The sequence below is a fragment of the Metopolophium dirhodum genome, chromosome 2 (assembly GCF_019925205.1).
Source record: "Metopolophium dirhodum isolate CAU chromosome 2, ASM1992520v1, whole genome shotgun sequence".
Lineage (NCBI taxonomy): Eukaryota > Metazoa > Arthropoda > Insecta > Hemiptera > Aphididae > Metopolophium > Metopolophium dirhodum.
In genome coordinates this window covers 4,800,250-4,825,521 of record NC_083561.1, presented here as the reverse complement: position 1 = coordinate 4,825,521, position 25,272 = coordinate 4,800,250, and the positions used below count along the sequence as shown (strand labels likewise).

The following is a 25,272-nucleotide window of genomic DNA, read 5'->3' as shown; positions in this document are numbered from 1 at the left end:
ACGTTATTTATTCACGTACCTACACACAATGTAATTGTGTTAAGTTTAATAAATATTACGTTATTAATAAAGTGAAAACGCAATTTCATAAAAATGTAAAATAAGTTAATAATAGGTGCATGTAATTTAATTACATTATAATATAGCTGTGATGAAACTAACTAGGTATGAAGGATCAACAGTAAATATATGCATAGTACCTACTTTCAAAAAATAAAAAAAGAACCAATCTATATAATATGAGCGTAGGAAATAATTTATTCTACAAAATTTTGTCTTACAGACTTGAAATACAATATGTATATTACTATGTATTTTAATAAATAAATAAATTAATAAATATAAATGTATAAAAATAAATAAATAGTGAAAAAATCTTAACATTTAATCAGCCATTGAGTACGGTTGAACTCCATTTCTGAAAAAAAAAAAAAAATATGATAAAAAAAAAATTTACAATATTTTCGTTTTACGATCGTGCCCCTATTTTATGCTATAGCGTTTTACAGGTCTTTTTTTTTATTACACCTTAGTCCTTACAAGATGTTAACGGTTTCCTAGTAAATAATAAAGCAATCATCTCCCTCAGAGCGTATATATAATAATATATATATATATAGGTACGGCCCTTTTAAAACCGTATGTATTTTATCCTCGTGCGTTAAATTATTATTATTGTAATCGTAAAAAAATCTGAAAGCCGATGACACGTTTTTGTGTTTAACGCCGACACCCCAAAACGTTGTATAAAAACAAACAAAAACGCACTTAGACAGCACCCATACTTTTTGCATACGCGTGGGTTGCATGCGTAAATAGGAGAAAAAAAAAATTCAATACAACGTACACTGACAATAATATTATAATTATGGTATTGTTAATTAATCTTTTACGGTGCTATGGAGGGACGACAGCAAATATATGATAACATTACCCAGTAATACAGAACGGACGATGCGCTGGTTCGAACGGATAACATTGATGGCTGATCAAAATTAACTATATAATGAATAAGATTATACGGACATTATTCACAATATATCCAAATAAGAATTTAATTAATAAAACGTCCAGCTCTTGTAAGTAGGTGTTTAATAGATTACATAACGGTGGTAAATTTTATCGTTGCGCTACCCCTCGAAGGATCGAACTAATATAACACACGGGCGCAGTAATAAGTTACTGTAGGGTTGACTACATGATTCTATAGTCGCCAGTCACACTACACTACTGGGCAGCCGATGATTACTGACAATTATTTTATGCATAGTTATTTATTACGATGTACTATTATGTATCTGAGGTCACGTGTCCACCGTAAACATGATTTGAAGACAGTCGGTAGCCCTAATGAAATGCCTAATTATTTTATCAAAGAACACTTATGTAACTATAAACGGTTTTGAAAATATTTTTTTTTATAAATGCTTAAGTCATTACTCATTACATAGCAAAATGTTTGAAAAATAATAATAGTTTTACAATTTTTTATCGTTATTATTTGATATGTTTTTAATTCTCTGAATAACGACATGTATTTTTATTTTCATATTTTGAACCAGAATATTTTCCTGAGTATTCCGGTGCATAAAAATCAAATTTCGGACTAGTAGTTAATTAGTTATAAATATGCAAAGTTTAGATGAGTAGTGAACAAACAACATTTTGCGGAATAAGTACTCTCCTCTACTCATAAAAACTTTAAATATTTATATAATCACACATTTCTTATCCGAAATTCTTATAAATCGATGAACTCTGAAAAGTATTCTGTTGAATAAGGAATCAAAAATGAATGTTGTCATTAAAAAAGTAAAAAAAAACTTAAAAATGGAAAGGAAAAAATAGTAAAATATATTTTTATTAAAATGTTTTTTTTGTACGAACTTAGGTAAATTTATATAAAAAAAATATTTTTTCATTAACGATGACAGTTTTTAAAATAACGAATGTTCTTTGATAAAAGAATCACCATGTATCAGCTCTTTCAAAAAGGAATATTTAATTTAACGCATAAAAAATTAACAGAAAATAGATAGGTCACTCGTTCACACGTAAAAAAATATATTTCATGTTATTGTTCGTAATTATAACTAAAATATCTATTTAGTTATTGAATAACAATACAAATTATCAAGTTGTATAACGATGCATTTGTAAGGCTGTGAAATAAAACGAAGAGTACCTATTTTGGAACAATTATTGTTGTTATACATTTTAAAATGAGCACAACCCATGCGGGTGTAGTGTCCTTCTAACTAATAATATTGTCGTATAAAAAATGTATTCCTATTAAATATAATTAACTTCCGACGTGTATATAGTGGAATATATTTTATATATAAGTACAACGCACCTATATAAACTCACATTTGTCTTCTACTATGTTACTACTTTACTGGGTATGACGTATCAAACGGAAAAACCGGAAAACGTGGCGGTGCAGAACATGAGGGTGGCAGGGTGCTGTCGGAGAATTTGATAATTGTACGTTAAAACTACAATTAAATATGTCACGTCTTCCAGTTACACACCCTTATATACATTGTATATGACCCAGGACACCGCGTTTTCTCACCCTCTATAATATAACACAGCAACAGTGTAGTATACCTGCTATTATAGAAGGTCCGAACTGTATTTTTTAAGGGATGGTTATACAATTTGTGACACGACTCTATTGTCCGGTAAGTGTTGTTATATCGTTATTAGTTTATTCGGTTTGTTGGTTATGGTCTATTCCCTTGTTATACATTCGATCAGTCGAACCAGTAAAACTACCCAGAATTATATCTGGGTGCTTCTATATATTATATTACAGCATGCTGAATACGACCAATTATATATGGCAATATAATATGAATGATATATAATTTATTTGTTGAACCACCGAAAGAATTATGCATATAAATTAATAATAATTAATAACTATGCATATTATGCAATATAGAATTTACATTTTTTTTCCACCGTGTTTGATATAATGATATATTATTATATCATAGATCTAGCCATCTAGGAAGTATTTATTGGCAAATAGTGTTATTCACGACTGGTCAATAGTTATATGCCGTGTTTATTGCATTCGTACAATATAGTGCTTGGAACAAAAATTCACAGGTGTGTTAATATAGGTTCCTACCACCATGTGGAAATCATTGAATTTGCCGAACCCCGCGAGGTAGTAGCGGTGTATAATATTATACAATTCCTAATATTGTGTTCTATTGCGTTCGAAAGATAATAATATATTTTTCGTATTAATATTAATAAAATTACCGTTTTCGAGGCACCACCAGTCGCGTAACCAGATGGGCGTTTGAGTAGGTATCTATATAATTTTGTTAAAACGGCATTTATTCTATTGAGTTAAAATAATATTGTTGAAAACGTTTTCGATCGATTTTACCGCGACGTGTAATATGGCGACGGGGTTCAAATTTTACCCAGTGATTTGTGTGTGTGTGTGTTTGTGGGGGGGGGGGGGGTGAAGGTGTTCTGACCTTTTACACTTTGACACGATGTAATAACAATATACTATATAATATGGGTACCACTACAGTACCACCGCGATCACGTAGCGCGGTCGTACAGCTACACACCTACTATGGTTTGGACTGTTTAGAGGCCGTCTTGTGCGGGACCGGTTGCAACATGGACTTCGTGGCGAACGTCAGTTTCTGCGACACGAGGTGGGCGATCATGTTGGACCGTCTCCACACGTACTCCCTAGTCTTGTCGTGGTCGTCCGGGCTGTCGATCTGCAGCTAAAACCGTTAAGCATTAACGTTCGGCAAAAACGTCCCGTTTGGGTCCCTAACCGGTGCGATAATATGTACAAAGCACGCGCGCCCGCCAACCATTCGCCGCATGCTGCACGTGGTGTTGTGCACCACCAGTTGCTCCCTCGATTACGCCGTTACGGTGTTTTTTTGTTGTTGTCACACAATATTGTTATTTATCATCTCCCGTTATTATATGATTATGTTGTTAGTGTAGCGACGGAAAACGTAAGGTGCGTGCAAACATTTTTTTCGGCACGAAAATCCACACTGCAGTGCCATGCGTCAGTACCTATATCTGCATACTGTTATGTTGTGTGCCCTAAAAATGTGGCCGCTAAAATATTTTTTCGTTCGACGACGGAAGTTTCGTCTTCAAAACGTGAGAGTGAATTTACATAACGTGATAACACGTTAAATATGTTTTGGGGGAAAAATAAGCGCGCTATCACTCAAATCATATTTAAAATACAAAATTTAACTTCGATGGCGATTTCTTCTGGCGATTGATTTAGATATTATAGGGATTCATTTTTTATCCGACTTTGACCTGTCAATTTTAGACGTGACTTTAAATTTGACCGAATAATACAACTCGTACAGTATAAAGTTAGGTGTTAAATAATGTAATTGTTCTCAATATGTCTATAAGCGTTTATACTGTTTCCACGGCTTTTATGAAAAAAAACAATGATCCAATGGTGGTTATTCTCTCATTCCATAAAACTATTTAGCGTTAACTGCGGCAGTGTACCCGTCTTACACCGATAGTTAATAATATTATCACGAAATTAAACGATACAATTCATATTTTCAAGACACGCGCGGATAAAACTTTGATGTCCACGTACCATCACGCGAAGCAATATTAGTATGTCCTAGTCCATCACCGTTATTAAATCTTATATAAGTACTTATAATAAAGTATATTATAATATAATATTAATGAACTAAAATTACATTAATAGTAACTATAAGTATATAGTATTATATTATATTATATTATATTATTATTTGTCTGTCGGAAAACTTTGTCGTGTACTTGTTTTGGCTGGTGAACGCGGATGGAGTGCAGCGTGGCCGCGCCGCCGGTAAGCACTCTCATGTTAAGTCGGCCGACCAGTTCGCCGGTGGTGGCAGTCGCCGATCTCAGCTCCTTTTTGGCACCTCGTCCGAACTATGACAACACAAGACAAACCGAATTAATAAAGTCTACGAAGATTTAATATGACGATTCAATACTAATAATATGCTACTAATAGTATAATTACTGCAGTATGTTATATTTATAATTGAAAAGTCAGTAAGCCCAGGTCACGATGTATTGTAATTATTTAAACGCAATAGGTACATATATATGTGAGCACCTACATGAACAATGGCTTCCCTTTATTACAATTTATAAAAAAATAAAAAATAAAATGTGAAAAAAAAAGTTTAAAAATGATTAAAAGGGGATACACACTTTTCAATTAATTAACAAACTACAGTACATCGTAAAATATGTTTAAGTTATAATAATATATAGCCACATGACTACGTTATTATGTCATTAAAATAGTCGGTTAGTCACATAATATGTACCTAAATAAATATATGCAGGGCTTGGAACTCACAGAATTTACGTGGGTGACTACACTTCTAGGGTAATCGTATAACTTTCTAAGTTTTTTTTTTCTATTTATCACAATATTATACTTTTCTACTTTAAAACAATTAATTAGGTACATTTCGTAGAAAAAACGGATGGATAATTTTTTATCAACTGACGTGAATTTATAAAGTTAGAATAACTTATAAAATATACCTTAAGTCACGATCCCCCGGCTGCCCCCGCCTGGCATAAACTGACACAATTTTTAGGCCAATACACAATAGTATATCAAACGTGATTTTATAATGAAACATTTGTGGCGCGTTTTTTAAGGCTTATAGAACACTTTAACAATGAAAAAAAATGTTAATGCTACAGCCGTATAGGTGCAGTTTAGAGGGAGGGGATTGGGGGGTGTGTTTAGCACCCCCAGTTATGAGCAAAATAATAATTTTTGTCATCTATAATAAATTAGGTACTACAGTGCACGTCCGTTATCCATATAATAATGATAATAATAGAGGGCTTCAATGTCCCCAGTTTTTTCAACGAAATTGTGCACCTGAACCCTAGAGCTTTTAATATAAATAATAAAATAGTGTGTGTAAGTATACTAAGTAGGTGGTATAACGCGAATATCTAACTTATACCGACTATTACTTATCATGTATATTATATTAAAGTTGCGTTACATTATAATAATGTATTATTATTTACTATATTTTATATTGTCAGTTGTCACCATTACACTCAGATTGACGTTCGTGAAGTTGGCCCACCTAAGTACTTCAATTTTTTTTAAAGCTATGCCATTATTTTGCAAGTTATTTGCAAGTATTTGCAAGTCTATTTTTAGAATTTGCAAGTCCAAACTTTCACCGTGAATCCAAAAACTGAAAAGGTGGGCCAACTTCACGTAGCCCACCCATTTTGACCGAGAACTTCAAAATCGGTATCAAACGAAAGCTAATGATTAGCAAGTATCTGAAAGCCCCTTTTTGAAATTTGCAAGTCCATCAGGCGGCCGCTATAAACTTTTGAACTTGTGAAGTTGGCCCACCTACTTTGTCCTAGAACTTCAAAATCAGCACCAAATGAAAGCTACTGATTAGCCAGAATTTGCAAGTCTGGTTTTAGAATTTGCAAGTCCATCAGGCGACCACTATAAACTTTTGAACTTGTGAAGTTGGCCCAACTACTTTGACCTAGAACTTTGAAATCAGCATCAAACGAAAGCTTATGATTAGCAAGAATTTGCAAGTCTGGTTTTAGAATTTGCAAGTCACCCGGGCGGCCAGTAAGAGCTTTCAAAGTTTAGAAGTTGGCCCACCCAAGTTGTCCCAGAACTTCAAAATAGGTATCAAACGAAAGCTAATGAATAGCAAGTATTTGCAAGTTCGTTTTTAGAATTTGCAAGTCACTCGGGTGGCCACTAAGAGCTTTCAAAGTTTGGAAGTTGGCCCACCCAAGTTGTCCCAGAACTTCAAAATAAGTATCAAACGAAAGCTAATGATTAGCAAGTATTTGCAAGTCTACTTTTAGAATTTGCAAGTAACTCGGGCGGCCAGTAAGAGCTGTCAAAGTTACGAAGTTAGCCCACCCAAATCGACCTAAAACTTTGAAAATGGTACCGAACAATAGCTTTTCATTTGCAAGTATTTGCAAGTCCAGTTTTAGAATTTGCAAGTCATTAAGGTGGTCGCTAGAAGTGGTTTCTTACTTTTGAAGTTTTACTGTTGCCATTTTTTATTCAAACTAGTTTTTTATTTTTATCGGTATCAATAACACATATTTTATTCGTTTTTTAATGTATGATTGATTATATGTTGATGTGTTGAAAAAAAATGAAAGCACTGTCGAAGTGTTATGGCAGTATGGCACTATTATTGTTTGACCATAAATTTAAGGCTGTGTACGCCTACGGTATAAAGTACTCCTTATAAGTAGTCTCGCTGTTTCTCAAAGACCTGAAACTTCAAAGTGGGTAGGTATCAAACGAAAGGTAATTATTATAACAAACATTTGCAACTTTGCAAGTCACTATGGCGGCCGCCATTAGCTTTTGAAGCTGGGAATTTTGGGCCAACTGTTTCGATCGAGAATTTTATAATTGGTTATCAAATAAAGCTAATAATTTTAAAATATGCTTGTGGCTCGCTTTTACAATTTAGAAGTTACTCAGGGATTCATATCTTATAACCCCTAATTAAGGCTTTAAAAAATATTATTATACCATTCCTTGTACCACGTTTGTATTGATTTGTACGACACTCCTCGCTGTTTTGATTTTTGGAACCAAATCTGCAGTTTTAATCGTTTAGTCTTTAGGTACATTCCGTTATGTCTGTATGTTGTAACTTACAGTGTACCATAGGAGTTTAACCTACAGTGTAGCTTATGCATATTGAACATAACATAGCTTAGGTATATTAATGTATGTTGTATATACAATGGATTCAATATTTATTTACTATTTATTTAATATTTATTTTTTTATTTAAATTAATATTATATTACATTTTACTTAATATAGATTTTTTTTTAATAAATGTAGATTTATTTTATTCAACTATCCTTTTAGGATTCCGTACGGTAAAGCGGGTCCCTGTATTACTAAGGCTCCGCTATCCGTCCGTCTATCACCAGGCTGTATCTCATGAACCATGGAAGTTAGAAAGTTGAAATTTTCACCGATTATGTATTTCTGTTGCCGCTTTTACAACAATTAATACTAAAAATCCTAGAATATAATATAATATAAGCAGTGTTGCCAACATGTTTATAGCTGATGATGGTACGGAACCCTTTGAGCGCGAGTCCGACTCGCATTTGGACGGTTTTTTAATTAGATTTAGATTTTTTTCATTCATTTTAAATTTTTTATTCAAATTAGTTTTTTTATTTTTATCGATATCAATAACACAGTTATTCGTTTACAATTTGAATGTATGATTGTATGTTGATGTGTCTTCAAAAAATTAAAGCACTGTTGAAGTATTAGGGCAGTATGGCACTATGATTGTTCCAGGCTCGATCAGAAATAAATTGAGGCTATGGTGTACGCCTATGGTGTACATTATGATATAAAGTATTCTTTATAAGTAGGTACATTCACTGTTTCTCAAAGAACAAAAAAAATATTGTGGACCAACCTTAAATGCATTCGTTTAGAAGTTTGGAAACAAAAAATAGTGTATATTTTGCATGTACAACAAAATAATTATAAATATATAAACTTGAATAAAAATTACAAAACATAAACGTTATAATTCATGTTAGTTTATAATATCATAAGTCCAAAATGGTAGGACATATGCTGGTTCAAAATTCCCAGCTTCAAAAGCTAATGGCGGCCGCCATAGTGACTTGCAAAGTTGCAAATGTTTGTTATAATAATTACCTTTCGTTTGATACTTACCCACTTTGAAGTTTCAAGTAAAACTGGACTTGCAAATACTTGCAAATGAAAAGCTATTGTTCGGTACCATTTTCAAAGTTTTAGGTCGATTTCGGTGGGCTAACTTCGTAACTTTGACAGCTCTTACTGGCCGCCCGAGTTACTTGCAAATTCTAAAAGTAGACTTGCAAATACTTGCTAATCATTAGCTTTCGTTTGATACTTATTTTGAAGTTCTGGGACAACTTGGGTGGGCCAACTTCCAAACTTTGAAAGCTCTTAGTGGCCACCCGAGTGACTTGCAAATTCTAAAACCAGACTTGCAAATTCTTGCTAATCATAAGCTTTCGTTTGATGCTGATTTCAAAGTTCTAGGTCAAAGTAGTTGGGCCAACTTCACAAGTTAAAAAGTTTATAGCGGCCGCCTGATGGACTTGCAAATTTCAAAAAGGGGCTTTCAGATACTTGCTAATCATTAGCTTTCGTTTGATACCGATTTTGAAGTTCTCGGTCAAAATGGGTGGGCTACGTGAAGTTGGCCCACCTTTTCAGTTTTTGGATTCACGGTGAAAGTTTGGACTTGCAAATTCTAAAAATAGACTTGCAAATACTTGCAAATAACTTGCAAAATAATGGCATAGCTTTAAAAAAAATTGAAGTACTTAGGTGGGCCAACTTCACGAACGTCTCAGATTGAGGTTTATAATAATATTATGAGTTGTGTGCGGGACGTTTTTATTAGATCTCTTCAAAGAGACGTATACCAATATGAGCAGGTAGTATAATAATATATCTAGTAGACACATGTTATAATAATTATCATAGCATACTTTATGTAAATTTATCTGTTTAATTGCAACGATTTAACATCACAAAACGGTCTCTTGACTACGCACGCACCGCAGTGTTGTACAAAACACAAACTTGTTAGGTATACCTACGAAATAATGTTCTAATAATAATAATATATTTATAATATTCGTACAGCGCCGTACACGGCATACTACAATAATGTGTACCATGATTAAAATATTTTATTACGTACGGGTACACAACACGTCTAGTCCGGCGGGGCAATGTTTATAGAAATATAAAACGTACAAATTTCTGATAATATTTCAGTGGCATCACGAGGCTACAGCTCGTTAACGAAAACACGCACTTCGGTCTCCGTGTCGGCAGTGGTGGTGTCTGCGTGGCGGTGGCGTTAAGATTTATGATCGCCAAAGTATCAGACCCGAAACGCTTTATCCGGCGTATCGCCCGCAACGCAATTTACACCCAAAGTCGGTGCGCCGTAAAATTCCTGGTTTTTTTTTTTTTTTTCGCTTGAGATTTTTTTCATTTTTTTTTTTTCCTTCCGAATAATTCGGTTCGGTTATTAGACGCCGCACGTCGAAGTTTTCCGCCGAACCCTAAGCGCCGCTGCTGCCACGCGTATTAAAATGTGATATTTGTAACGCACGTTAATAAGACGTATACACATGACGTTATAATGTGAAATAAAGTGTTTTGTAATATTATGTTGAACTTCATATTAAAACGGATAGGTACCTCCTAACCTATAGTTTAATATCGCGACACGCCGATTATCGCTCGTCAATAAATATAAAAATGAAATATATTGTGGCGTTCAGTCGATACATAAAGGTGACGCGTGATGGTTATAAGTATCTGTTATAAATGTATAATAATATACTGCTATAATAGACTGTCGAATTTTACAGAACATCAATTTTTTGTTTAACTTTGCTAAATATACTACCATACTTAAGACTTAAGAAGATTACATTATATTACAATATAGCGTACGAGTAAAATACTACTTTGTAAAATGTTAACAAAATATTGTATTAATATAGGCTAAGATGTTTTATTTATAACAAACACGGTTTAAGTATTTTGTTTCCCTTTGAAAACTTTTTTTTTTTACCTTTTGTTTTCCTTTACTAAAAAAATAGTTTTTAATATTTCACAAAACCGTCTTCAATAATATTTTATACAGCCATTTTATAAGAAGCATAAAATAAAATTGGTTCTTAATTTCCTACCATTTTATTATTAGGAAAAAACTTTTAAAAAGTAATAAATTATAGTTTGGAGTAAATAAAAATATTTTGTTTTCATTTGTGCAGTACTTGAATATAATGTTATACTCTATAATAGTAGTCTATACTTATATAAAAAGTATTATGAATTATGGATTTACAGAGTGATTCGATTATTCCGTAAGACCCTATTAGTTAAATTAAATATTTCTTGATAGGTACCTATAGTATGGAAATTGTTAATATAAAAATATTTGTAGACATTTAACCCTTTTCCTTGTGTGCTGTATCGACAGACGAACTTTAGATTCCGTACTTTTATAGCAAGTAGAAACTAATAGTGTTAATTAATTTAAATACTAAAAACAAATAATTTTCCGAACAATATTTTGTGTGTACACAGATTAATGCATTGATAGTAAACTAATATAGAACTATTGTTCAAGTTCGAATGAATATAAATATCGAAATGGTCAATATCAAACATTTTTAAAGCATGCTCTATTTATTTTCATGGTTTTATCGGATCCTTTCTCTCTAAACAAAAAAAAAAGACTTAAAAACACGACTGGACACACTACATCGCGGACGTCCCAAATGATTATTGTGCACCGAGACGTGTACTTTTCATTTCAACTACCCACACAGATTACGTGTAATTAGTTTCTTTTTCACGCATAAATGGGTATAGTATAGAGCCATCACTATATACGGTGGTGCAGAGTATAGCCACAATGAATCTACCTCCATGTGCGTAAAGCTCGCATTCAATGTACATTACGCACGTGCTGCGGGCCCGGAGGACTGATAAATGAAAATGGACAGTATTTTTATTGTTACGAAACGTAAACAAATATGCAAAACATGTTCGTAGCAGCCAGCACGCCTGCGATATGTATTTTCGCATACACTAATATAATAATAATTATTATTAAAATAATAGTCTGTATAAAAGTATAGCATTAAAATGTGCGTAACTTTGGCACTTATGTAAATTCAAAATAATAAAATATTTTTTTAAAATGACATTCGTACACGAAAAAAATACATCGAAAAAGTGTAGAACAGAAGTAAAAAAAAAAATGTAATTCAAAATAACGAACATGCGGCGTTATTCGTAGAATATTATACAGTTTTTTTTTCTAACCACACGCGAATCTACCGAATACCAAACACAAAAACACGTCAACGGAGGAAAAAAAAATCAAAATACTGTGAAATCGATTGACGCGAGTTCGGTATTTATTTTAAACATTGAAGTATAGCCTATTCCGTCCTTTTACCTTTACAAATGGACCGTATTTAAATAGAGTACTTGCATATACGCACATTATTACACAGTTGTTTGAGTTTAAATTCGGAATTTGAAATAATATGGTTGGACCGGAAAATTGGAAGAAAAATAAAATCAAAATCATATAATTCCGTTGCGCTTACAATATTATTTAGATGGCCGGAACGTGAAGTCGCTGGCAACAATAAAAGCACTCATTACTGAAGGTACCGAGGTCTAAGGTACGTAGGTATACGGACATACTTTACCCCATATAGGTTGTGCCGGACGCATAATAGTATATTACGCGTTGATCTGAATACCATTATATAAATTCTATGGATGTACATGTACACATTGTGTGCACATTATAATACTGCTGAAAATTCACCGGTAAGTACATATAAATCCGCGGTTATCAAAGATTAAATTAGGTACGTATCAGTTTATACATTATGTTATTTTCATTGTTGTCAAGAGGACGGCGCAGTATAATACCACAGTAGCTTAACTTGGATAATCTATTATTTTTTTTTTGTGGGGAGAGGAGTATAAAAATACTTCGAATAATTTACTAGCAAAGGTCGGTGTTAATACTATAGGTAGTTAAAAGATTATTTTTTTCAGCTTTTAAACTTGACTAATCAATTAGTATATAGGTATAGTTAATTATCTAACGAAATTATTAACTTAATTAGATGAATTGTCTACTGTAATTACTTAGCTTCTTAAATAAATAATTATCGGTTTATTTAAAAGTGATATGGGTATACGCAGTACACGTTAGATGAAAATCTATAACTATGGTTAAAGTTACAAGTTATAGGTAATCGAATATTTTTTTATTTAATCACAGTGTAGACAAAAATTTTAAACAAAAGTAAACAAATAAGTAATTCCTGATTCAATAATTAAGTGGTCATACTTATAACGGCTCATACCCATAAGCATTAGAGCTATACTTTACCCCAGTATAAAATAGTAAGGGGGCAATGCCCTACTTTTCCACCACAGCATTTTGCGCCTACGATTAAAGCCGCCGAGTACAAAATATCTATATTGGTAACAAAATAACGATAGTCACGTATCCGGATTCCTGAGTACATTGTATAAGTAATTAGTTATTAATTATTGGCGTTGGACTTAACCGGAAACGACAGTAGCATAAAACTTACCTCTTTTTCGACTTTCAAAGTTAGCGGGCCGACCAAAAACTTGGTCTTCACTGTCGTGTGGCTGTTCATCACGTTAACGGTGACGTCTCCATCCCGGCGCAGACTACTCAGTCCGTACATGGTGGCTCTGGCTCTAGGCGGGCTATGGGGCTTGGCGGCTGGCTAAAATCAGTAGACGATAATATTAGTGTTACGAATGATCGATAGTAATATGACGTGTTGTTCCACACCACTTAATAATATATAATATGGGCGGTGTGTAATAGTTTAAGCAATACAACAATTTCAATGCAGTTTGCATTTTTTCTGGTGGTAACCATGCGATTTTCGTTTTGGTAAAAATCTGTTCCATGTTAGATGACCGAATGACATTTTTTTATTTGTATGATTTGAACGTAAATTTAAATGTAATAAATTCCGTTTCAATATTAAAGGGATCTTACACAATATACCATTCTACAATAGTAAACATAAACAATTAAAAATTGAAATGTATCGAAGGCATTTCTAATCTCATATCTAATTGTATATGAAATCCTATACTACAACTAATAAAACCGATACGGGTCAACAGTGTGTAGTGGCCATCTTTTATGATCACTGAACACAAAGCAGCCAAATCGAGCATCTCAAAATCAATAAAGTATCACCGAATTATTGTACTAAATAATTAAAATAACATATTTCCATGTGTTTTAAATATTTTATAGAGATAATTTTTTTTTTTTTAATTTTTAATGAATTTTATAAAATATGTACCTACTATATAAATATAAAATGTATGGGACATGAATGCATTATTATTGTTTTTTTAGGGCAACAAATTCCCAAGGCCTTATCATAAAATATAATAATAACAATAACTTAATTGATTGGGGTTTGAGGGCGTGTATAGCGTCATAATATTAGTACCTTTATGGCTATAATATTGTATGTGTAGGTACCTACGAAAGGCGGTGAAAGGACGGTCTCCGCCTTTACGTGTTCGCGTGTACCCACCTGCATATAAATGACCCGTCTACGCGTATACCATTCGTCCCTTTATAGTGTAATGTGAAAACGTATATCGGTGGTATAAACATTACGGCTGTCGGTTACGGGTTGGTATAATAGTTGTATACCTATATAATATTATTATTCTACTCTAGCCAACCCGTGGCCGTTGTTAGCCGTCAATTTTTAATTTGAATCCAAGATATTAAATTTAATCGAATCGATTGATTTTATTTCTTTCAGTTACACCATCATTTGCTTTTAAACTAAACTACATTATTTGTCGGCTGTACCTTTTAGAGGGTTGTTTCGTAAACGCCACGATTATATTATTATTATGTTGTACACTGTACGCTGTGTAATACGTCAGTAGTTTAGTACGTACTAAATAAACCTTTCCGAAAAGTATTTTTATAAATTTTGTTTGTCTACCTGTACGCGCGCATGCGTATTGTACGTATACGTAAAAACTTAATAATTGTTTGTATTAGCCGAGTATAATAATATTATGTGAAACGATTTATGGTACGAATTTTCGAACATAAGTAAAAGTATATTTTAAACGGGTATAAAAAGGGTGTTTACATTTTTAATAGTGGCGTATATTATAATAATAGAGTAGAATGCGAAATGCGCAGGATTCTATTCTGAAATTTATTATGAAAATACGGTTATTGTCGTATTATACATACATTTACCTAAACTAACCTCCGAGATTTCAAGGGATGGCGAGGTGGCCCATATCTAGGTAATATTGTGGCATACGCATTTATACAAAAGGCGGTCCAGACTTCGCATCTACCCACTTCAAATGTTGTATATTATATACTTGTTGGGGGGCGGGGGGCGGGGTAGTGATGATAAGGACGAGGGCGATAAAACGCTCGCCTATCTAACGTCTATATTATATTACATACCTTATTTTTGGTGGTGACTTTGGGCTTGTTGTTCTGCGCCTTTGACGTCCTATCGTGTTTGTGGTGCTTGCGCTGCGCCCGGGACGACGTGCCGTTCACTGCAGTCGGATGCTGTGGAACAGGGGTCGCAGACTTTTCCGTCGCCGGAGCTGCTGCGGTGCCATTTTTCAACACTTCCGTTTGTCGGACGCTTAGAACAAATAATTTTATGATTTTACACGACGTACAAACCTACGTGATATTTATTTATTTATTTAATTAATGTATAGTTAAAAATTACAATAACAATATTTACGCTTGAATAATAAAACAGGCATAAAACGGGGTCTTAATTTGCTAGTTGCAAAAGATGCGATAACGGAGAACATGATAAATATAATTAGTGGAGGAATATATTATAATGGAAAACGGATTCTCGGTTTTCAAGTGGAAACTCTGAAATTAATTTGATAAAGCAGTGTAGGGGATCAATCTCATCAGCAAGACGCTTTGTTAAAAACTTCAAATCAGCAGAGGGAACAGGTTAATATCGTTAAACAAATAATTTTAGGGTGTTATTAGAACTGATGACCGAGTAAATGATAATTTCTTACGTTTGCTAGGTAACATTTAAAGCGAGACCATGATAATTATACTTCGTGAAACTAACCCGTCTAGATTAGTATTGAAGGAGGGCAACATCGCAAAGTTACTGCATAATATTATTATATGTAGTATAAATAGAACCCCTGTAAAATATCTGCACGACCGCAAATAACATTTAATTGCATGTTTACAGTTTGAACTTGCTGATGACGGCGAACGTCGAACGTCGAACGCCAAACAGTATAAATGCTATATTGTGATATTATTTTATTAATTTTTTTTTGTTATCAAAGAACGAAAGAGGAAAACAAATAAAAATCATAGTGATAATAATAACAATAATAATAATAGTGAACACCGTCAAACGAATAACGTAATGAAAAAAAAAAAAAAATGTATCCTCGTTTCCATTAAAAGCAAAAAGTTACGCTTGAACTATTGGGCGTTTGGACTGGTGAAATTGATATTGTTTTTGTACTGTAGAAAATAATATTGCCGACGAGCCTTAATGTGCGAATCTATTGTGCTGTAAAGTAATAAACCCTTTCGTACGGACGAACTTTTTGTTTTTTTTTCTCCGGATATTATACAACGCCGAAAAACGTCAAACGCAGAAGATATTGTATTATTAATCCAACCTGACGATTTTGTTATTATATAGTTTTCACACTATCCAATTTCAAAAACTAACTACAGTATACGAAATATAATACATTATTTAGCAATCGAAGGATCGTTATGTTCTTCCCCGCGGCATTGCAAACAATGTACATTTACCTATGCAATATATATGAACCCAGGTAATAGGTATATCGTATGCACTTTAACTGTAGTACCTAAGTATAATATTGTAATGTCGCTGTCAGTTGTGGTTACGCCACGTCTCGCCATACCTATTTGGCCGGCGTCTAATACGATTTTGGATAAATGCGCATAGCCTGCAGGTTGTGGATTTGCACCGTTGTTCCGAGAAAGCGTATGTATGATAAGCGGTGGCGGCAGCAGGTGGTAACACAATTATATATGATATAATAATATGTACATATTATATATTTTATCCGTAGAGTTATAAATTATTCACGATAAAATCAATCCCTGGAGTCTTGCAGGAAATAACTCGAAAATATTATTATATAGCGCGGTAGGTATAAAATATTATCGGCGAAATGTACTAACGCGCATGAAAAAAAAAAAAAGAAAAAAAGAAGACTTATTTCGTATAGTCTTACTTCCCGCGTCTCCGGTTGCAGTTAAAAAAAAAAAAAATATGACGGATTACGATTTATTAACATTTTAAATTAACGTGCGAGATTCAAATTTATATAAAATAATATTATAATATACATCGTTGTACGGCCTGCAGTCGGCGTGAAATTATTTGAACCCAACATCGTGGCGTCTAAGATATTATAATAGGCACCTAAAATATAATAATATAACGCGTGTCCCAAATTCCAGACACAAAGTAATGCGTATATGTGTGTCGCGTGAAAACTAAAGTGATGTGCTCACGAGTTGCGTCCCGAATCAACGAATCGAGTCCACCGGCGCTAAATTAGACGTATATACAATGGTATCGTGTTCGACAACTGTCTGTGTCTGTGGCTACAGTAGTATTGTATTTCGACCGGAATAAAAAAAAGTCAAGATAATTAAATTTAGTAAATTACACATAGTTATACCAACTAATCTTTTACAAGTCTGTATTTTAAAAACATGGGCCGTGGACGGAAAGTTTTTTAAAACAATGATACATTTGACCTGCACACTTTCAATCAACAATTATTATTTTGTAGTGATTCCTGTGTTTGTGATGAATGCGGGGAAGATATGATCTCAAAAAAACAAAATTTTAAAACGGTAAAATTTATAAAAAAAAAACCCTAATTTAAAATAATTAGGTATAGGTATCCAGAAACACAACTGTACATTCGTCTTTATTTTTATTATCGCGGAGAACTGGCGAAGGTTGGCGTGGAAAAATAAATGTAAAGTAGGTACTCGTGTAACAAACGAACTCGTCGTCGATATTTAAATAAATTTCAAACACAACGATAGTCCCAATGTCACATACATCAATTGCCCCAAAATCGTAGATAAAAAAAAAATATATATATTTCGGATTCAAATAGGTCGATGCATAGTCTGCTCTGTAGTATCATAATAATATGCGATTCGGGTATAAATTATTGATAACGTACGTTACTGACGTCAGTGTTTTCGTTATGTAATTATTGCGGAGCAATAATTGTGGCGTAAAATAGGAACAATGGAAAAATATATCGATGTCGGGCAAATTAAAAAACTGACTTTCAACCCGAAAGCTTTGGACTTTTTCCCGTCCAAACCGAGAAACCCTTTTGTATGATTTCACATCTTCACGCGACCGTTTAATATATTTCTTTTTTCACGCTACAGCTGGTACATGGTGGTCTCAACAGCGCAACACTGTGCAGTGTTCTCGGGCAGAAGGGAAGGCGCGCCAAACAACTGTGGCTGAAGTGTGCGTATGCGAAAATCGTATAACATAAATAATATAATAATATTGTATTTTAGGCTCCGTGCAGTTGAAAACGGCGCATTGTTATTTGAATAATCGTTCGCGACTCGCATCCGTCGTGACGTTTCGATTGTTGTATATACAACGAGTGTTACTACTGCATTGTGTGTGTGTACACTTGGTAATAGGTTTTCTGGGACATTTACTGCATGTATATAATATTATTATATGCACACTATTCAGCACGTTCCTAAGCTCGCGACAATATAATAAAAAACACCACGCTACAGTGTCGTGTAAAAATGAACATTAGATACGCGCGTTTTAAACACAACTGCATTGCCATCGTCGTTGTAAACACAATATATACAATAAGACGTATATGTGTGTGCAATTTGACTGCCGCAGTTGCAAAATTAATTTGTACGAACACGTGTCGTCACGCCGTCGACAAATTATAAACGACTCTGGGTGAAACTGAAATTAATATTCGAAAGCAATCGTTCAACTCAAACAAATGGCGTGCATTTAAATGATCTAAAATACAAGACGAATGCCCGATGGAAATACGATTTAATGCACTCTTAATATTACAAGACTTGATGAAATGCCCTAAATAAAAGCCCCGAAAACATTTAAGACCCGATTAAAAAACAGTTTTTGGTGAATATAATATTATTACATTTAGATATGTACATTCGTTATATTATATCGCGTTGGATGAGAAATATTTTAGAACATTCAGAAAAATATGCAATCAACAATTAAATCCACGCGCTAATTATAACATAATTATATCATTATATCGTCGTGAGATGAAGTGATAACGGCGATATTGTCATCATATACGCCAAAACTCTAGCTTTAATATTTTTTTCTACTTTCATATAAGTATTTCAAATAATATAAATATGTAGAAACCTACTACATAATATAACATTGTAGGCTATAAAGTAAAATATTTCAATTTTATTAATTGAATCAAACACAGCAAATGTCGTTCTGGAAAATATTTAACAACGCGTTTGATTTAAAATAATTATTTTTTAATATCCTACGCTCTTACTCAACAACGAAGTAGACAACTATATAGGTAACAAGTATTATTGTATTGTTTGTATTATAACACCAAATGTGTCTAAAGTAGTGGTTGTGTATTTTTTAAACTGTCGTCCGTTTTATCTGTATATTGTATAAAATGTATTCATAAATTGTATTAACGAGACCAGTGTTTTTGAGAATATTACGTTTGAATTAAATTGGGCGCCGCGGTGGAATTGGGAATTGAAATACGATGTTTCGAAAAAAATGAGAAGAGTAGAGATGAATGTTCGCTGGGACGATATAAAATGAAAACCAAGCAAGAGATAGGGAATTTCACATAATATATTGACCGGGTGTCGTGGTGCGCACAAAGGGTAGGGGGTGGGTTATTCAAGTTCTATAGTTTGAAGGAGTGACAATGAAGAGGAAATAATATGTTAATAGTTATACAAAAAAATGTAATAAATAAAAGTGTATTATTACAGAGCTTTCGATCTTGAACATTTACAGACACCATGAATTGTGTGAATTTGAACACTCAAAACTTTCCGTATTGATCTTGTACCGTCGCCGTCTATTTCAGTCTCCAGAAATATTAATATACTTAGGGCTTAGCCGCTTAGGTACTATATAATTAATTTATTTACTGCAGTTAATATTGAAATATTTCAGATAAAAATACATTTTTCTTATCACTGTTTTTTGCACTGAAGTATTTGTACACTAATCCCGTGTTATGTAGACAACAATTCAAACATAATTTAATAAGAAGATATTTTTTTCTGAACTATACTTTATAACACATAACATGATTATCCGTGTTGTAGTTGATTATTTCAAAATTGATTAACACTTCACAGTGTGTCAATAAACACTACATATTATATAATATTATGTTTGATATATTTTATTTTACTATGACGAACCACGAGGCAATGCATCACAAATCCATGCCATGGCAATACTGAATAGTGAATACATCAATACAGGATACATTTGCTAAACAATTCGTCTGCTAGGGTCTAGGACTTATAAGTTATATTATTCTACAATAATATTCACTTTTGAGAGATATCCAAACATAATATTTTAATATTAGTTACCTACCTATTATTATTATTAATTAAGTTAAAATTAAAAAGTGATTTAAAAATTATAAATAAAACTTTTTTTTAAGTGTCACGACAATTTTGGCACTTTGGGAGTTTGCGTGTACGTATCCAATAATATTTTTTTATCACGATTGATACTGCTTTGATTCCGGTGACGGATACCTACTACATTTCCATAATCTGCTAACATTCATCAACGAACTAAAGCATTATCTAATATCTATATTATAAAAATTAAATGCTGTTTGTTGGTAACCACATCATTTGAGAAAGGCTGGACCGATTTGGATCATTGTTTTTTTTTTTAATGTTTAATGAGATTTTTAAGGAAAGAAAAATTAGAAACATTTACCAAGAAGAGGTGATCAGATTTTGAGGATTACGACGAAATCGAAATTTGTTGATTATTTATAAATGGTTGCCATTGGTTACATCTCAGTTCTTACAGATTATAATACAACATAAAAAAAGAAATAATTAGTAGAAATTAGTATTTGTTTGTATATGAACGATTGCCATTGATTATTCGGGCAGATGAGGTAAAAGCATACATAAAATCACCGCGTTACATATTACATTCGGGCCTCGAATAAAGAAATTATATCTTACAATAAATATGAGAGTTGGATGTATATGTCTGTAGCTTATTACTCAAAAACTACTGAACCGATTTTGTGAAAATTTCATATTTATTGTTCTTAGATAATATAAAAGGGACTATGAACCACGTTCGATTTATATCAAGTGTTATATTCAATCTGCTAAAAGCGAATTGTCCATATCGGTCGAATTACCTCTTAAAGCGAGGTATACCGACGCCCATTTACCAGTGAATTAAAACCACAAGATTCACTTATATAGCGTTGTATTTTATATTTTAAATTTTTTCACGGGTGATGTCAAGTTATGGGTAAACATGGATGGTGGGTTATCCGAAGTTACTACTGTACTGTTTTGGCGTTTTTTCTAAAAGTTATATCAATAGATACCTTGAGACTTGAATGGTGTTTATGGTTTAATTTTTAGGTAGCTAAAATCTAGCTCACACTTGAATTTTTTTTCAGCTCTCCAAAAAGGAATATTTGTTTTTATTAAATAGGTGGTTGTCATTTGTTACATATTACATTACTATTATAACTAGTAAAAATATGAGATATACATTTTTTTAAACTTTTATATAAAAACACAGATCTTTGGCACGGGCAACGGCGGGCGGGACAGTTAGTTACAATAATGTCTGTGGTGTATTACTTAGGAGCCGGAGGTATACTTGCGTTGGCATTCGGCATATATCTAGGTATTTACCTCTCCAGTTTAATTTGCATATACTCATTAAATGTATGATGATACGCGTGTATACAGCATATACCTATTAGAATTTCAGTGAAATATTCCATAATTATTTGCAATTTTCAACTTTCAAAAGGTAGGCATCACTTATAATTAGTAAAAATCTGATAAAAATAATGTTGAGAAGCAATAACCAAACCAAAGCTTAGAATCCATAACTCTAGTAATTATACCTACCAACTACTAATTTTCCCCATTTAAAAAATATACATCATTATTATTATAGTATTACAAATAATAATTGACCTACGTCCTACATATAAATAATAAATAATAATCTATATAATACAATCATGCAATAGGTTTAATAATATATATAGGTTAAAAGTGGTACCTTTCTCTGGACTCCATTTTGGGTTTGGTTTTTGGTTTTTGAGAGGTGGTACCCTTTTTTTTGTGGTCAGTGGTTTGCGTGGGCGTTTGCAGACGCACGTTGACCGGGTCGTAGTTCTTCCTCAGCACCTTGTTGATACGGCCCAGTATGTTGTCCACGAACCTGTTATACTTGGTGACGTACGAGGACGGCAAGGTCACCGGGTTGCTGACCATCGCACCTGAAGACCGACCGAATCGTTTATAAACAAAAAAATTTTCCCGTCAAATTTGCGCCGCGCATTTATCACCGCAGTCCCTCCGCCGTCCACACGAAGTGCACAGGAATATTCGTCTCGGTGGTGAGATGATGCAGTTTTGTGAGAAGTGAACACAGGGAGTTCCGACCCTCCCCCAAACACACACACACCTAATTTTCTAGACAAACATTTATCTTGATACTGAGTAAAACTGCGAGTATAATATCAACCTATCAAATAATGTAGAAAAATAAACGAATCCCCCCTAAACTGGGTTGATTTGGGCCGTTTTGTCACATTAATGATGAAAATAAGATCTTATAGTAGTAACATAATATCATGGGTAATGATAATGATGATCTACGTGAAAACGTTTTGAGACATGGGCGGGTTTCATGTCGTACTCAGTTCGATAGTATATTAGTAGGTATATAAATCACGAGCACTCAACGGGCGGTAAATTGCGGTCGGTCGGTTAAGCCAACGATTATGTGACGGAAAAACAAAAAGTAATGGTGACAAAGATTTTACCTAGGATATTGGGAAATTTTGGTTTTAGCCGTTAAGATTTACGCACTCGGCATAAACATAAAAAATACATGAACATAATCGCGTACCTACTGTTATCGAGTATCGAGTATCGACGAAATAGGTTTCCCGAAAACGTGCCAGCTGACTACGCTTTAAACCACGGACCTCGCACTGTTAAATTCATATTCATTAGTTATACTCAATCCCCCCCCTCCCCTGCCACAGATCGGAGTAAAGCTCACGACTATATTATTATGTGTGTCCGTGGCGTACTTGTAAAAAGTTCGATAAAAAAAGAAAAAAGAAAGTCGTATTAATCTTATGGCAGACATAACGCAACGGCGCGACGGCCGTTAATCTACATGGATTTATCGTTCGTTCGTATAATGCGACGACTGTGCGCGTTTTCACACTCGAAATTCGACGGATAAATCATTGAATGCAAGAAACGATGCTCATAGCGGAGTTCGGTAAAAACCGCACTTGATGACTGACGAAAAAAAAAATGTAGACCGGAGAAAAAAAGCGACCACTTCATCGCATCGCTTACCACACTCAATTCACGCGATCCTTATAATATAAACGGAGTAACGCTACACAGGACTTTTCGAGCACCGTACTCGGAAAAGTATTCGATGAAAATTGAAAAAAAAAAAAAAACGGTCGTAGCAAAGCCAATATTATAATATGCATTGGCAGGGATAAGCAAGGAAAGACGTCGGTAGAACCATATCATAATAACATAATAATGATAGAAATATTAAACAACGAAGAAGACGACGCTAAATGCAAGCGCAGCACTTCGTCGCCCGTGCGGTAAATTAGTCGGTTGATTGAGTGTGCGCACGGTTTTGGTGTCTGGGACGTTGTGGTTAATAATATATAATATCCTAATATATAGGATGATTCTTTTTATTGTAAATTAAATAATCATATTTATTTCGAAAAGTATAAACGTTTTTAAAAAATAATTTTTACTATTTCGTCGTAAATTGTTAACTTCATAATATACCTATAATATGAAATCATATTCCTATATATAAACAGACCATTTTTTTTTTAAAACTTGGATGTATACAAATTGAATTTCTAACGAGTAGTCGATTAATTATAACTTATAAGCATTTAATGTTTAGATGAGAGTAGCGGAATAGCACATTGGTACCCCACAAATTGTTAGTCTACTACAACTCGGCTCATTCAAACTTTGAATACGTCTTATAAGTACTTATAACTACTTATGTAGGATGAAACGTGGGCTCGTCGATCGTTTTTCTAATTTAATCTCGGATTATAATATCATAATATCGTGTTTTGGTCGGCCGCACCACCTGCGTAACAGTAGATCCGTACATTTAAATAAATAATAACAATAATACAAAACGTATTGTAACTATACCTAATCCGGTTGGCGTTAAACGACGATGTGTTTCTCAATGCAAAAATTGATATGTTTTTTAGAATAATTTTTGTGTTTCGTTAATTTTTTACTATAACAGTGTTTATGACAATATTTTTTCTGAAAAAAAAAGTCAATTGCTATTTCTGGTTTGCTATACAATCGTAGACATTTTTTTGCAAAACATAATAGGTAGTTGTTGTTTTTAATTTCATACTCCAAAGCATAATATATTTTTGAAATATGTTAAAAAAAAACCTAACCATTTTAAGCCTTTATTTATTGTTATAACTTTTAAGCATTTAAAGTTACGTAATTATGTTGTGGTGATGTGTCTGATACGCCACAAACGTTTGCACTACTACTACGCTCATTTAAACTTTAAATGCTTATAAATATTAAAACATCAGTTCAAAAATATTTATTGCACTACCACAACAAAGTTTAATGAAAAACATAATATTATTTACTGTTTCGGAGTAGGTGGAAACAAAATATAATAATATGTATAATAGAAAAAAATAATATTGATCGCCTTAACAAAATAAAATGTCTGGAAATATCGTAAAAGTGTGTAAAAAAAAAAAAAAAACTAAGTCGGTTGTGTTGAAAAATATACAAAAAAGCGTTTTACCGAGAAAACGAACGCCTCGAAAAAACAAATTGACTTGCACGTCAATACATGGCCGGCGAATAGCAATAACGCAATAATAATAATAATAATAATAATATACATTTACCGAAGATCCGTTAACCCGCCGTTGGTATTATTATTTTAACGGCGTCTTTGCATAATTTATATACATATGCATATTATGTGTCATGTACATAATATTATTATACGGTGAGGCATAGGTATAGGTCAACGTTCTTGGCACGCGCGCGCACAGATAACATTAAAATGCGACCAATGTGTAAATCGATTTAGTATTGCTGCAGTCAATTTTATATTTGTTTATGGCGTTTCCGCGGTCCGCAATGCACACACACTATATTACTG

General features: G+C 33.3%; 1 protein-coding gene across 5 annotated transcripts in view; it reads right to left on the bottom strand.

The window, feature by feature from the left end:
• Positions 1-235: 235 nt before the first annotated feature.
• The window catches only part of LOC132939587 (clumping factor A-like), a 40,696-nt gene continuing 15,659 nt past the window's right edge, over positions 236-25,272 (bottom strand). For 3 of the 5 annotated variants that reach the window (XM_061006838.1, XM_061006841.1, XM_061006842.1), the window contains 6 exons: positions 22,105-22,324; positions 15,180-15,369; positions 13,270-13,431; positions 4,825-4,959; positions 3,603-3,767; positions 236-418 (listed from right to left, as the gene is read on the bottom strand). In XM_061006838.1, the coding sequence (XP_060862821.1) occupies positions 3,606-3,767; positions 4,825-4,959; positions 13,270-13,431; positions 15,180-15,369; positions 22,105-22,324 (869 nt within the window). In that variant the 3' untranslated portion in view covers positions 236-418; positions 3,603-3,605. The remainder of the gene's footprint in view (positions 419-3,602; positions 3,768-4,824; positions 4,960-13,269; positions 13,432-15,179; positions 15,370-22,104; positions 22,325-25,272) is intronic. The other 2 variants (XM_061006839.1, XM_061006840.1) reach the window with 2 other exon arrangements.